This window comes from Strongylocentrotus purpuratus, unplaced genomic scaffold (assembly GCF_000002235.5).
Source record: "Strongylocentrotus purpuratus isolate Spur 01 unplaced genomic scaffold, Spur_5.0 spur5_scaffold_1, whole genome shotgun sequence".
NCBI classification, from domain to species: Eukaryota; Metazoa; Echinodermata; class Echinoidea; order Camarodonta; family Strongylocentrotidae; genus Strongylocentrotus; species Strongylocentrotus purpuratus.
The window spans coordinates 11,471,967-11,488,569 of NW_022145594.1; the positions used below are offsets into that span (position 1 = coordinate 11,471,967).

The window sequence follows — 16,603 nt, forward strand, 5'->3', positions numbered from 1 at the left end:
TAAGGCATTCCACCCTGTATGCAATGAAAATATTAACTAATTCTTTAAATACCAGTTGTAACTAATATAAAACAGGGACTCTGTACTGATGTGGGTTAAAGAGCACTGGTTAAAGAGCGCTGGTCATATCTCAATGTGTTGCAAATTCAAGGATTTAAAAGCTTCTTTCCCTGTCTTAAATTCCTGCTGTCAACACAATGTGATCATGTGGACGTACTGTGTGCAGACATTTTGCCCTTTCTTTTTCATGCATTTGGTTTATTTTTAGGGCTTTGAATTCAACTTCACTGAGCCTAACCACAAAATGTGAGAATCCATGTTCAATAGGGCTTTCTTTTATACATACATAAAGTTATGCTTTTTCCATTTATTGATGCCTGCACAATTTCTTTTTTTCCAGTCAGGCCCTCACATTGACACTGTCCTGTTCTTGTTCTTGTTCCTCAGGTACCAGTTTGCCACGAGCTTGTCCCAAGGGTTACTACTGTCCTGAGGGCACTGGGGCAGGTGGCGACTACCCTTGCCCAGATGGTACATTCACAGAAGTGGAAGGAGCCGAATGTAAGTCTTGCATTCTTTGCAGTGTATTGTTTTGGAGGCATTTTTTGGCGTCTCTACATGTTGCCTTTCAAACTTTTCCTGAATTTTCCACATAATCCGATCATAACGTTTACCTTAAAGCCACGCTGTCCTACTTGCTCCCTCTATATAGAAAACAATCCCTAATTTGGTGACCATTGGTCCCCGATGATCCTCTTTTTCTTATGTTAATTGAGAGCTGAGTTTATTAGATAACCACCTGTCCAGTGACCTTGCATGGTGCTCTAATCCCTCCTATAGACTAATACAGATAAGCTTTAATGAAATTGCGTACCCGTCTCCAGAGGTGGATGTTTCTTGGTGTGCTCGCCTTCCAAGTTCTGTAGAAATGTTTCTGAACTGTAGCACTAGGTATAGGTCACAGGACACGAAGCATGACTGTGCGCATTGCTCACTTTCCAGACATTAAGTGTACCTCCTAAAGTCTGGTAAAGGCCGCCAAAGTCTATTAACTGCGCTTCTGTAGAAACCAACTGGTTACATTCCGATAGGGGTTACTTTTTCTGAGTCTACTCCTGGCCCCATTTCAAAAGTCTTTCACAAGTCATCAGTGACAAATGTCAATTTTTGTTATAAGCTACTGAAATCCTTGCTTCTGATTGGTTATCAGCAGATTCGTCACTGATTTTTGTCATTTGTCATTGCAAAAAGGCTTTGTGAAACGGGTCCCCAGTACATTATACCATTGCTTTCGGGGTTACCTGTAGAAACGCGCTGATTGTAAATTTGGAAACCAGCCAAACCATCCATTCACTCTGCACAGTAGCCTGTCATGTCATCAACATCAATGGAGTTCTTTATTCCATCTCCATAGACTTTGCACCTCAATGTCTGTGTGCATGCAGGATAAATGTTTCGTCATTAATACATGTAAGTAGCCACATTGTACTAGTGTATCTTACACTAAATTAATTTGATTTATCCAGATAAATTTTGCATGGGTATAGTTTTGAAAATGTTGTCCACATTGTCTCAAAGGGCTTTACAGATGAAATATTTGATTTTCTTTGCAGCTCAAACGGAATGCAAGACTTGCCCTGCTGGTTACTACTGCCCATCGGGTACCGACACACCCCAGGCCTGCCCTGCTGGCACCTTCAATCCCTCTGTTGGGCAGAATGAGGAAACCGACTGTACCGACTGTACCGCCGGTTACGCCTGCACAACCATTGCCTTGGTAGAGCCTGATACCTTCTGCTACCCTGGGTATGTAATGACAAACTTCAAAGAGATCAAGAAAATACCTAAAACCCCACTGCACAACTTATAGCTACTTGTGCCCTCTAAATAGCAAACAATGCTTAATCGGTGCCTGTTGGTCCCCCAATATTCCCTTTTTCTTATGATAATTGAGAGCTGATTTGATGAGATAGCCACCTGACAGTGGTCTTGTAGGGAGGTCTAGTCCCCCGACCAAACTAGTGCAGATGGGCTTTAAAGGGTAATCCGACCATGTTTGCAAACTACAGAGGAAAGCAAAAAATAAGAGAAGTTGCCTGGTGAAAGTTTGAATGAAATCAGACAAAACATGTGAAAGTAATTTTTTCGGTAAAGTTTAATCACTATGGGTATGGGCTCTTCAAATTGGCTGAATCGATAGTGAAGCTGTAATACACATTTCTGCCTCTTTTATGTTTATTCTCTATCATGTTTTCCCAATCCAGGTACTTTTGTCCACTAGGAAGTGACAGTCCTAACGCTGCTGCAAACGCTTGCCCAGCTGGAACGTTTAATGACTTTCACAATCTGACCGCAGCCTTCCAGTGTGACACCTGCGAAGAATCGTTTGCTTGTTATGAAGGTGAGTGCATGTAGTAGATCCCTGCAGATTATCAAATTGGCAAGGCATTAAAACAATGGGTAACTTACCTTCCCCACCTTGCAGCAGCCTGCCAGTGAGAGGCTTGCAAAGAATCATTTGCTTTTTATGAACCATTGGAGTCTAGTTTTCACTGTGAGTCTAGTTAAATTGGCAATACAAAATGCCAAATTTGATAACTTCCACAACCTGATGGTGTATCTTCTTTGTTCTTAGGTACGGGCGGTATCCAACAGCCTCCTTCGGTATGCGCCGAGGGTCACTACTGTCCAGCAGGTACTCAGCACTCTGACCAGTACCCCTGTCCAGCTGGCTCCTGGACCAACCAAACCAATCTGAAATCAGTTGAAGAATGCTACGAATGTCCCAGAGGATACTACTGTTTAGAAGCATCAACAGAACCGACTGCACAGTGCCCAACAGGACACTACTGTCCAGCAGGTATGTGCAATGTACAGAGAAGATGACAGGAATTAATGTAATGTTGTGGCTTGAAAGAAAGGCGTTAACAGCCACATGGACAGCAAAAACCTATTTCAAGAAATATTCATTTTTATTTATGGAGGCACGATGGCTCAGTGGTAGACTAGAGGTCTCATAACTGAGAGGTCCTGGGTTCGAAACCAAGTTGATGTGCTATTGCCTTTTGTTAATGCATTAATCCTAATTACCAAGTCCATCAGAGAGGACTTAAAACCGTGGGTCCCCTGGTTGCTTACTTAGAAGCATACACATGCTTTCTTAGCAGTCAGGTAAAATAAACAAATAAACACACAATTTTGTATGTAACATATTTGTAACTTACTTTTCTTTGCGGCTTGATGGAAACACGCTGTATGACTCCGTCCAATCTTTCTTCCATTAATTCTCTTCACAGGGACCCAGTCAGCCAACCAGTATCCGTGCCATGCCGGCTCCTACTCCAATGACGAGGGGAACATCAGATGGGAGCAGTGCGTTGATTGTACGGAGGGCCACTACTGCCCAGAAGGCTCATCGTTACCAACAGCATGCCCAGCGTAAGTTGCCTGTGATACTTTTGAATATGCTCTGGCAACGTTACATGTAGATCAGGGGAGTGTTTTGCAAAGGCTAAGATAGACTTTAAGTTGGACTTAACTATGGCAGGCCGTTCATGCCACTGTTTGCTCTCACCATCATGATCTTTAGATAATACCTTTTCCATCAATAATGAATTATCAAAAAATGTAAATTCTGTAGATTTGTGACCATGATTTGTACGCCCCTTGAGAGACCAATGCCAGTAAATGGTGAGAACAAACAGTGGCATGATCAGCCTGCCATAGTTGAGTCCAACTTAAAGTCGATCTTTGTCTTTGTGAAACACTCCCCTGCCCTGTATTTTTTTTAAAGATATAGGGTTAGTGATGAAAGTGGGTTTAAGGTTAGGGTTATGGTCATGGTTATAGTTAAGGTTAGGGTTAAGTATAATTATAGGCTCATCATTACCATTGGCATGCCCAGCTAAAGAATGTCGACATATGCGGGGGTGGTTATAGTTTTACTAGGGTTATGATTAGGGGTGGAAATAGGGTTAAAACCAACTTAATATCAGAGTGGACTTCCGCTTTGAACATTTCTATAATTTTTTTTTCTTACAGTGGAACTTTCCGTGAGGAAGAAGAAGGCCAGAGTGAATCAGACTGTTCTACATGCACGGACGGTCACTATTGTAATGGAACAGGCAACGTTGAACCAGCTGAATGCTCCAAAGGAACATATTCTGTGAGTCCTATTTTTAACAATCTTTATTATTCCTAAAATCTTTTATTTTTGCTCTATTTCATCACGCTCCTCGTGTATCTTCAAAACCCTATTCATTAGCATTCCAAACAAAAGTCAATATTTTGTATGACTTTCATTTTGTTATCACCAAAATGTATCCATGTTTTGTATTCTATTTCTGTTCTTTGTAAACTATGTATGTCTGAGCCTTTATTTTACATGAGTGAGTGGAACAAATTTCCAAGCTGAACTTACAGTGGACAAATAAATTCATTTAATTGAATTTGAATTTGAATGAAATTGTATTGAATTGAATAGAATTGGAATTGGAATTGTATTGGAATTGGAATTGGAATCTGAATGAAATTGTATTGAATTGGATTTGTATTGGAATTGGTATTGGATTTGGATTTGGAATTGCAATTGGAATCTCTATTTCAAATTGATGAATTTGAATTGTTCCAGGACTGGGGAGCCACTGATTGTACCACGTGTGAGGCGGGTTACTACTGCGATGTACGAGCCACCACACAAGACAACATGTACGCCTATAAGATCTGCCCTGCCGGAGTCACCTGTGACTACGGACGCACCACTGCTCCAGATCTCTTTAGCAACGCTTGCGTGGCCGGCTCATACTGCTTGAGTGGAGATAAGGTACGTGAGGGAAAGATGACTTTTGTTGGGATGGGGGTTGGGGGGAAGGGGGGTTATTTGATGCTTACTTTGAATTTGTATTTGTTGTTGTTAATGACACATGGTTTCAGGTTTAGGTTAAGTTTTAGGTTTATTGTGTAGTCCATTTGAGATGTAGGTTGTGGAATAGTCTTCCTCAGTACTTTCGCACTTGTGACCTACATGTACTATCTCATAGCTGCCAACCTTCCTATGTTGGAGGAATGATTCCTATTTGGGACCTTCATGCTATTGTTTTGAACCCTAGTTTCCTCTCTTTTTCTGAAATATTCTGTGTGAAAAGTATACAAAGCAGGCTGTATTTTTGCTGATTAGGCAACTAGATATTAATAATGATAATAATAGCCATTTATATAATGCTGTCTATCTAGACAATTCTATTCTGAGGCGCACAAATTAATTATTACTCCGGCTTCAGCCTAGCTGCCATTACAGCGCTCCAGCATTTCAAGGGATTAATTTCTGTGGGGGTACCCATTTACCTCACCTGGGTCGAGTGTGGCAAATGCAGATTAATGTCTTGCCAAAGGACCTTTGTGCCGTGTTGGGGATATGATTGAATTGGATCGCTTCCTCTATAATTTTTTTTCCGCTCAGGACCCGTTCCCCCGACACTGTCCCAACGGAACCTACAGCGATGAGACGGGTCTGATCCAGGAATCTGAATGCCAGACCTGTCCTGCAGGGCAGTACTGCAATCCCACAGGACTCACATCACCAGTAAGTCTGAAGCAACCTTTTTTATCAGAGTTTCCTTACAGTCTAAATTTATGAGCTTTTGATCTTCAAATTGACACCTATTATTTTCATTTTCCACTCCTAAATTGTAAAAAGTGAATCAATATAAATGAAAATTACTGAATTCACACAAAAAAATGTCATTTTGTACATGTACATAAAATTATTAATTTTAAATTTCACTTTACATTGCCAATTTACAGACTTTGGTTATTATTTACATTAAAATTGTTCTTATTCATGAATTGCACAACATACAGTGTACTGCATTACAAATGTAATTTATATATTTTCTGTGAATTTCACTCTTTCTGCTCATTTGTAATTTCCAGTGCCTAGCATTCTTGATCTAAAGGTTGTCCAAATCCCCTCTAATCCAGAATTAGTGTTTTAGAGTGTACATACATGAGCCCTAAGGCTAAACTTTTGAAATTTTGGAGTCCCCACTAAGATTTTGTTTGGGCCCGGTCGCCTGTTATATGGTCAAGCCCTGCTTTAACCTTTGACCCTTTGACCTATAGGCGGGCGACTGTCCAGGTGGTTATTACTGTCCCGCGGGAACGGCCGATCCTTACGAGAACCCCTGCCCGGCGTCCTTCTACCTCAACGCAAGTGCTGGTGAAGACTCGCAAGGATGTACCCTTTGTATCGCTGGTTACTACTGTCCAACGGAAGGTCTATCGTGGCCCTTGGAATGCACACAGGTAAAGAGATACTACATGGTAGTGATGATGTTTATGGTGATGATGATGATGATGATGATGATTATGACAATGTCAATGAAAGTAAGGATGATTATGACAATGTTTCTGATGTACCCTTTGTATCACTGGTTACTACTGTCCTACGGAAGGTCTATCGTGGCCCTTGGAATGCACACAGGTAAAGAGATACATAGTGGTGATGATGTTTATGGTGATGATGATGATAATGGTAGTGCTGCTGCTGCTGATGATGATCTTGATGATAATGTTGATGAAAATGATTATGACGGTGACGATGAAATTGATGATAATGTTGATAAAAATGATTATGATGGTGACAATGAAATTGATGATGATAATGATAGTGATGATGGTAATGATGGTGATGTTTATGGTGATGATGTTGTTACTGATGATGATCTTGATGATAATGATGATAAAAATGACAATGAAAGTGATGATGATGATGATGATGACTATGTTGCTGATGTTGAAGACTCTTGAGAATGTGTATCGTTTATCGCTGTTTACAACTTTCTTACAGAGGTTAAGAAAAAAAGATACAAAAGACATTTTTGAAATGTGTGATGGCCATAATGATAGTGATCATCATGATGACAATGATGATAATGAAGATGATGATTATGATGAAAATTCTATTGATTATAAATATAGTGGTGATGATTAGCTTGAAGATGATGATGGTGAGAATGATAATGATCATGACTATGGTGATTGCAATGAGGATGATGAAGATATTTAAATTGATGATGAATATAGTGATTTCGATGATGATTTTGTCGATGACAGCCACATCAATGATGGTGATCATGATAATGATAATGAAGATAATGATTAACAATCTTTTAAATAATCATCTTCATCTTCCTCCTCATTTTCATCATTATCGTCCTCATTTTTATCATAATCATCATTATAATAATAATGCCTCCATATTTATCAGCATTTTAATCTCCATCAACATCTCAATCTCATTCATCCTACCCATATGATGATGATGATAATGGCAGTGCTGATGATGATGATGATGATCTTGATGATAATGTCGATGAAAATGATGATGACAATGCAAGTGATGTTACCAACAGACTGCATTAACAAACATTCTCTTCACATCCTTTCTTGCAGGGATCCTTCTGCCCCGCCGGCAGTCAGTTCCCCCAGCCCTGCCCCACCGGTACCTACGGTAACTCCACCCTCCTGCGTCGCAGCGAGGACTGCACACCCTGTCCGGGTGGCTATTACTGCGAGGGTGCAGGCAACCTGGAACCCACGGATGTATGCGATGCTGGCTTCTACTGCTCCTGGAAAGCTGTGTCATCTGTAAGTTCTAAGGGCTTGTTCAGTCTAGTCAAGGTTTATTTTCAAAAGGAGCTAAATCCAATTTTGTAACTTCTGAGAAAAAAGAAATTGTTTACCAGATTTTGTACAGGCATTTATGGAAAAGGGATATTAGAAGGTGCATTTTTCATGATTGCTCCCAAAATTTAGGTAAATAACTTTGTTGAAAGACGGGTACTGAAGTGAACAATGTTGTGATATCAATAACTCAATTTTCATCAAAAGTGGATTTAGCTCCATATGGAATTAATCTCTTCACCTAGGGATCACTGTTTTTTTTTTATATACACCTGTAGTGCCTTTTCAGTTACAATTAACTAACTAAAGAGATTACAGTGTATTTGTACTAGTCCCTGGATTCAACGACAGTATGATTCTGCTCTTTTGAATATTGTTTAGTTACAAAAGTAGATTGCGATCCTTGCTCAAATACAGTCAAACCGCCCAAGGGGAACACAAAAAGTGGTCTTTGTAGACAAGTGGCCTTTGTAGACAGTTTCCTTTAGCACATGTTTCAATGAGAAACCATTTTCAAGGGACACAAAAAATGTGGTTTTGGTAGACAGGTGATCACTAAAGCAGGTTTGACTGTAGTCACTTCACTATCTCTCTGCTACCTCTCTTCTAGGCTCCTGTTGATGGCTTTACTGGAGGTGTCTGTCCACCGGGAGGCTACTGCCCTGCTGGTACGGCGTTCCCTGCCAACTGCCCTCTAGGAACCTACAGTAACTCATCAGGTTCTAAGTCACCGGATGATTGCATCGCTTGTGACCCCGGGTAAGTCTCAATTCCAATTCTATCTTTAAAGCATGTATGCCAGTTTTTTAGGCAATAGCCTGAATTCAGGCCCTGGCAAGTTATTTTCAGACCATAGTTTAGGCTTTTTTGTGTTCAAAATATCTCATTCTAGGTGATTTTCAGGCCCTCTGATCAATTCTAACTGGCACCCCTGTTTAAAGACCCATGGTTGTGGGTTCTCATGGGGAATTTGACACCATTTGGGTGCTTCCGCTATAAAGGGTATAGTCAATCACCAAGAGTGGACTTCACGTTTACCACAGACAGATCTTACATGTATGTAATGCACTACACCCTCCAGCAATCGCCCCTTTAGTTAATCTCATCATCACAAAATTTCCCTCATCTATGAGATTTGAAAGTGAGCTGGAGTACAATGTAGTTTTCTGGTCTGATGGGTCATGGGGTTTTGCTGCCTGGGAATCCATTTACTGGTAATTCAACCAACATAGGTATCAGCGAATCATGAGGCAATGCACTTGGAAACAGACGAATGTGTGGCGTTAAAGGTGAGTTTCTCCTCTCCCCCCTAAAAAACTAACAAACAGGTTGTATACAAATTTGTGTTATGAGACATTATGCCAAATCCCACTTGTCCATCTGTTCAGAGACGTGCTACCTAATTGTCTATAAGTTTAAATATGTCTGTGGAGCCAGTGCAACAACTTACAGCCTTGTTTATTGCCTGTTTCCAGATACTACTGTGCTGGTGACAACAACCCCGAGCCCACAGGCCCCTGCAACCCCGGGTACTACTGCACCGGAGGCTCTGGTACCAGCATCCAACACGAGGTCCCAGAGGGCCACTACAGCGGCAGTGCTGCGTACAAGGCCGAACCGTGCGAACGCGGCACCTACACGACCGCCACAGCGTCTTCGTCCTGTTTGGACTGCCCTCAGGGGGCGTATTGTAACGAGTCTGGGACTGCAACTCCGCAGCCGTGTCTTAGTGGTCATTACTGTCCGCCACGGACTATTATACCCATTCCATGCCCAGAGGTGAGTGTGAAACTTAAAGCCTATCTGCACTAGCTTGGCCAGTAGGGAATACATGCCCCTGTGTGGTCACTTGGAGGTGGTAATCTTATCATATCAACTCTCAATTAACATATAATTAAGGGGACCATGGGGGATCAACAGGTACTGCTTAGGCATTGTTGGCTGTATAGAGGGCGCAACAGGTATTTGCCAACGGGTACTTTGCTCCTGTACGTATGTACTCATAAAGGGACACTAGTACGCACACCTGTTGGCTCAGTGTGCTGCCCTCTACATACCCACGCATGAGCAACTTTAAACTAATTTTTATGTCATTTCGATTACCAGGGTACATATCGTGTAGAGCCCAGTGCTCAGGAGGTTGGAGACTGCCCTTCATGTCCACCAGGGAAGTATTGTGGTGAGACTGGCCTGTCCACCTGGAGTGGGGACTGTGCTGCTGGACACTACTGCATCGGAGGAGCTGACACCTCGCATCCGTATATAACAGAATGTGTAAGTCAAGCTTGGTCTCGTATTCAGAACTAATGATGAAGATGCATAGTAGTGGGCTCTCATGGAAAAATCAACACCATCTCATATCCCAGTAATTCACTGCATTCATCTTTCATGGTTCGATTGGTTGTTTACTCTTATCTACCCCCCTCCAAAAAACAAAACAAAAATCCTTTTGAATCATCATTTCATTTCATTTAATTTATTTTCCATTAAAATTCAAAGTAAAATACATAACAAATTAACAGCAAAATTGGAAGGACCCCAAGAAAAGCAAAGCTTGTGAGAATGGGGCCCTGTACAAAAATAAACATACAAGCAAATTATTATAACAACTATTGTAAAACTTATCAAAACAAACATACACCCACCCTCATTCATTCACAGGCACACAAACACACCAACTCACACCGCAGGCAGAACATTGTACAGAAAAATCTACTCAGTGCACATCATTTGTTTAAACAAGAACTGTTTACATGAATATTTAAACTTTGTTGTTGACCCCCCCCCCCCCCCCCCCTCCCTACGTTAAGCGTTTTTGTTTATCTACTTCTATTAATTGATTCTGAATCTGATTTCTGAATCCTCTTTGAACACCTAGGCCAATTCCACTATACTCGGGGGTGGGGAGTGTCCGGCCGGATACTACTGCCCAGAGGGGACCGAGACGCCCATCTCCTACCCATGCGAGAATGGAACCTTCCTGAACGTGACCGGAGGTCAGGAGATGGCCGACTGCTTGGACTGCCCAGGAGGCGAGGTCTGCGGAGGATATGCACTTACCGAACCCAATGAGCTCTGTGCACCAGGTAAGGTTAAAGGTCAAGTGATGAGGTCAAAGGGCAAAGGTGCTAATGCAGGCAAAACCTGTCCATGAAAACCTGTCCATTACAGTTACAGTGATTAAGTTTGCTGTCCTCTTCTCCGGCAGCCAACTGATGCACTCAGAGGATCTCCAGGAAGATTGTGCATTTATAATTGACTGTCCTCAAATGTTTGTTTACTCATATTTACACTGTTATATCTTTTGTGAATTGCAGAATAGATAGTTAAAAAAAAGAAATAAATGAAGACCATCCAAGGGAAACAGAACAATTGAAGATGTGCAAGTCAAACATATCTTTGAAAATATTAAACATTGATAGAATTTGGTGCTATTAATTCTTTATTTAAGTACCTTGATCATTATTTATTATGTCTGTACGACTCATGAATCCATTTTGAATGTTAAGAATAAAGACTCTCTTTTGCGCAAATATAACAAGACAATGACATAAATATCTTTGCCTTTCATATACCTGAAATGGTTGATAAAAATTTGATTACATTTTTTGTTTCTCATTTTATGTTTTCAGGGTACTTCTGTATCGGCAAGGCCAAGACCAAGTACCCCACGGATGGAGACTCTGGGAACATCTGCCCCGTCGGTCACTACTGTCCCGAGAGTTCCCCTGCGGCCATGAGATGTCCGGACGGGGAGTTCAACAATATAACTGGAAGAGCGGAATGTTTCACTTGCCCACAAGGTAGGTCACCTTGGCTAATAAGGATATGGGGAGGGGGGGGGGCACAGAACGTTTTTAGCACTGGTAAATTGGCACCTGGCCGAAATACTTCCCAAGGAGTAGAGTGCGTACATCTGTATGGAATAGCAACTGAATCCCATGACTGGGTGATAATAGTTGCAATGTAAAATGCTTCAAACCTTAGAATTAAGCACTACACAAATGTGACTATTATAATTATTAATATTTTGTCAGAGTATCTCCATTTCAAAAGTGGCCAAAAGTTTTTACAGATAGCAATAGAGGACAGATTTCTCTTTCAATGCACTGATTGGTCACTTTAAATTGACATTTTCTAGAACGTTTTTCCTTCGCCTCAATACAATATTTCATTGTAAGTTCAGTCAGAGGAGGAGAATTATTGAAAAACTAAAAGGTAGCTGCAGTCAATAGAATGACACTACCTTGTGCATGAACAAAGTTACATGTTATGTCAACAACTAAATTATTTGTACCCTTACCAAGTTTTGTAAATTCTTATCTGAAGAATTGTTTTGTCTCAATTCATTTCCGGAAAATGTGTATTAAAGCTCACACCTAAAAGTATTAAACAAACGCCCAAATTTAACCAGTCCGCCTTTCATTCCTGAGGCACGAAAAAAACCCCCCAAAACATGAAATTGACAAGGGTGTGAATAATTTAGTTGTTATTGTATATGTTTACATAAAGAAAAAAAAGGATATTAAAGCCTGTCTGCACTAGTTTGGCCAGGAGAGATTAGACCTTCATGTATGGTCATTGACAGGTGGTTATCTCATAAAATCAGCTCTCAATTAAAATAAGAAAAAGGGGATCATGGGGAACAACAGGCACCGCTTGGGCATTGTTTTCTATATAGAGGGAGCAAGTAGTTATATACATGTATAAGTAGTGCAGTGAGGCTTTAAAGAAAAAAAGTTCTTTTTGTTGTATTGATAAAACATTTTCAATTTGTCTATAGGATTCTACTGTGCCGACGGTGAGCGTCTCCTGGAATGCCCACGAGGTCATTACTGTCCCGAGGGTACCGGTAGCAACGGGTCCATCCCCTGCCCCCGTGGGACTTACAATCCGGACCTGGGACTAGCCTCGGAGGACCAGTGCCAGCCCTGTGCTCCAGGGTACTACTGCACCCAGCTTGGGGCCTACTCATTTGGAATAGCGAACGCATCGGCAGGTCCGTGTGATCCTGGCTTCTTTTGCCAATCAGGTATGTTCAAGTTTCAAGTTTCAAGATTTTTATTGTTCCACATTTTACAGAAAATCATATCAAATCATAAATTATACAATACATGTACATGTAGTATAAATGAGCACATCTCAATGTAACTCCGGGAAGCTCCAACACCGGCGCGCAGCGTCGGAGCTTCGGTCAAACTGTCGTGGTGGCTTCGAAAAAAAAAAATGGGGCGACGTTATCGTTAAAATCTGCTAAGGGAGTACTTACAATTTTTACATCATAGGGTGCACTACTTCTTAGGGCATAACAATGATCACTTGAATTCATAATTTGAAGAAGTCTTCGATGGGAAAAAAGGGTTTTTCAGAGCACTACCCAAACGACTATTCCATGTTGCAGCGTCGATTCAAAATGGCGAAGAGACAGTACGCATGCGCGGCAGAGCCGCAGAAAGTATGAATATTCATGCTATCGAGTGCCGATCGCTCGAAATCGCTGAATATGCACGAGGTTGAGAAGGACTCTGTTTGTTCGAGTCGTGCATATTCAGCAATTTCGAGCGATCGGCACTCGATAGCATGAATATTCATACTTTCTGCGGCTCTGCCGAGCATGCGTACAGTCTCTTCGCCATTTTGAATCGACGCTGCAACATGGAATAGTCGTTTGGGTAGTGCTCTGAAAAACCCTTTTTTCCCATCGAAGACTTCTTCAAATTATGAATTCAAGTGATCATTGTTATGCCCTGAGAAGTAGTGCACCCTATGATGTAAAAATTGTAAGTACTCCATTTGCAGATTTTAACGATAACGTCGCCCCATTTTTTTTTTTCGAAGCCACCACGACAGTTTGACCGAAGCTCCGACGCTGCGCGCCGGTGTTGGAGCTTCCCGGAGTTAATCTCAATGATTCTCAATTCATACAATAGATTAAGTAGAATGTGACAAACCTATTAAAAAGCAGTGCTTGTGTATTTTAGGTTCCTGGATAAAATTATTGTAGATGAAAAAAACCGTTGAGAGAGATCGTGGTACACCCGACATGAATCAGAAAGTATGGGACTGCATGATTTCCAATGAAAATTTATGTGGGTATACTCGAAAAGTGTTTAGGATGGGAATTAATATTCATATATCGTTGAAATGAACATTAATCTTTGTATTAAAAATACGGCTAGAGCTCTTCTATCTATTCAAGTGTGGATGTCATAAACAAATTGGCAACACTTTTCTTTCCATTAAAGGTGTGAACATCATCAACCCGGACGGCGAGACCAACAGCGGGATCGGCGGACCGTGCCCTCAAGGTTTCTTCTGTCCGCAGCAGACCTCCATTCCTCAGCCGTGCCCAAACGGGACCTACTCAGACGCCCTCTATCTGTCCGAGGAGTCACAGTGCGAGGCATGTGATCCAGGGTTCTACTGCGGTACTTATAACCTGACTGGACCACAGGCTCCCTGCGATCCTGGGTTCTACTGTCACTACGGCTCCTCCTATCCCAACCCCATCGGTAAGTCACAACTGGATAGTATACAAATAATACACAGCAGTGAGGGTATTAGTAAGAATTACCCACCCAAGGTACCTTTGGAACAGTCTAACACGCCCGATGCGATAGCCGAGGTTGTTTGGACTGTATTGAAGGTACCAAGTGTAGGTAATTTTACTAATGCCCGAACAAAATGATGTGTATTATTTGTTTTATAAGATTATGTTTTATCTTTTTAATAAAATGATGTTTTATAACATGATTTTACTAACGACCGGTCATTATCCAAATTACGCGTTAGGCAAAATAAATGCCCGTTCACGTGTACGCTCTCAACCATTCATTTGATTAGGATCCATGTCATCATCATATTAGACTACATAATCTACTGATGAAACATGCTATGGACTGCCACAGTCAATTTCTATCACATGTATGATGGTGGTTTGGGTGTCCGGACACTTAACACACATAAAGCTTTCTCTTTTGCCCTCAGATTGAAGAAAGAATATTGATTAAAAAGTACTAACTGTCATGAATATTTGTCCTTTATAATATTACCCAACACAAGTCTTTAAAGACTCATGAAATATCGCTTTTAAACTTCTCCAATTGCTGTTTTAAATCATCTGTCCAGATACACAATTTGTCTAGACACACAGCATCTTGTCAATGTGTTTGTACAAGAATATAAAAACATCCTGGCATTCTAGAATATCATTTCATAGCCAATAAAGAGTTAAGATTCCATTTTAGAAATGAAAAGTTCTTTGCAAACTTATAAATTTACCCATACATTAACATTCTTTTGCAACATAAAAATGATCTTGTAAGTTTGGAACGGTGTTATTCAAACAATCATTTCTAGACCTGTATGGTCATTTCCACATAGAAATGGACAGTCAAACCTGCTTTATCGACCACCTGTACATAGAAAGACCACCTGTCTGTAAGACCACATTTTTTGTTTCCCTTGAATACTGTTTCTCATAGAAAAAACCTGTACTTAAAGGTATTACAAAGTTTTGGTATGGGGTCATGAATTTAGTTCAAATTAACATATTGGAAGCATATGCGTTCCTACAATATACATTGAGCGTTGTCGCGGTTGAAATTGAGTCTAAAGTTATGAAATTATAAATAATAAACTCTTCATGTTGTGTAGCTCCCTCTCAAGGTCAAGATATTAATTTAGCTATGGAACAATGTTTCTTGACTAAAATCGACCGATTAGCTATTCCCGTTTGGAAATTATATATCCCAACTACATATTCTGAGATTTTCATGGTCGCAGCTACCATTGTACGGCCTTAGGCGCTATTTCAAATTTATCAAAATTTACCGGGAGCACCGGTAAATTTTTATTTTGTCGTTACGAAGTAGCCGGAGGCATTATGTTTTCGGGTTGTCCGTCCGTCCGTCTGTACGTACGTACGTACGTCCCGTTCTCGTGATCGCGTTATCTGAAGAACCGATTGATGGATTCCTGCCAAACTTTCGTCATGTATGTATCTTGTAGAGCCGATGAACTGATTAGATTTTGGGGTTACGAGGTCAAAGGTCAAAGGTCACAGGGCTCATTATGTATGCAAAAACAGCTCGTGATCGCGTTATCTGAAGAACCGATTGATGGATTCCTGCCAAACTTTGGTCATGTATGTATCTTGCAGAGTCAAAGAACTGATTAGATTTTGGGGTCATGAGGTTAAAGGTCAAAGGTCACAGGGCTCATTATGTATGCAAAAACAGCTCGTGATCGCGTTATCTCAAGAACCGAGTGATGGATTGCTGCCAAACTTAGGTCATGTATGTTACTTGCAGAACCGATGAAGTGATTAGATTTTGGGGTCACGAGGTCAAAGGTCAAAGGCCACAACGCACATTATGTATGCAAAAAACAGCTCGTGATCGCGTTCTCAAGAACCGATTGATGGATTCCTGCCAAAATTAGGTCATGTATGTTACTTGCAGAGCCAATGAACTGAGTAGATTCTTGGTTCATAAGGTCAAAGGTCATGGGCTCATTATGTATGCAGAAATAGCTTGTGAACACATTCTCATCAGAACTGACAGATGGATTACTATTTAACTCAGGACATCTTGCAGAGCCAATGAACTGAGTAGATTTTAGGGTCATGAGGTCAAAGATCAAAGGGTCATATATGTATATGAGAAATTGCTTGTAATCATGATATTCTGAGAACCTGTTAATGGATTACAATTGAACTTGAATTCGAAAAATGTGTTCTGTTTTGGTTTGTAAAATTGCTCTATGACGGAGGCATCATTTTCGACTGCGCGCAGTCGAATTCCATCTAGTTTTATTTAATTTCTCTCGAAAACAGAAGTGTTTTAGGGGCTAATTTTTTTATTGCTTATAATACATCCACAGGGGCATCCAAATATATCAAAATTGTAAAGATTCACTA

At 40.8% G+C, this 16,603-nt stretch overlaps 1 protein-coding gene across 1 annotated transcript in view; it reads left to right on the forward strand.

Annotated features, from left to right (window-relative positions):
* LOC764665 overlaps positions 1-16,603 on the forward strand; it is a 102,061-nt gene that overhangs the window by 36,552 nt on the left and 48,906 nt on the right. Inside the window, exons 29-45 of the mRNA XM_030978512.1 lie at positions 448-561; positions 1,614-1,806; positions 2,265-2,401; positions 2,636-2,860; positions 3,297-3,438; positions 4,042-4,165; positions 4,631-4,822; positions 5,459-5,581; positions 6,121-6,303; positions 7,453-7,647; positions 8,294-8,442; positions 9,159-9,462; positions 9,790-9,957; positions 10,562-10,769; positions 11,316-11,486; positions 12,467-12,715; positions 13,929-14,195. Coding sequence (XP_030834372.1) covers positions 448-561; positions 1,614-1,806; positions 2,265-2,401; positions 2,636-2,860; positions 3,297-3,438; positions 4,042-4,165; positions 4,631-4,822; positions 5,459-5,581; positions 6,121-6,303; positions 7,453-7,647; positions 8,294-8,442; positions 9,159-9,462; positions 9,790-9,957; positions 10,562-10,769; positions 11,316-11,486; positions 12,467-12,715; positions 13,929-14,195 — 3,144 coding nt within the window. The remainder of the gene's footprint in view (positions 1-447; positions 562-1,613; positions 1,807-2,264; positions 2,402-2,635; positions 2,861-3,296; positions 3,439-4,041; positions 4,166-4,630; positions 4,823-5,458; positions 5,582-6,120; positions 6,304-7,452; positions 7,648-8,293; positions 8,443-9,158; positions 9,463-9,789; positions 9,958-10,561; positions 10,770-11,315; positions 11,487-12,466; positions 12,716-13,928; positions 14,196-16,603) is intronic.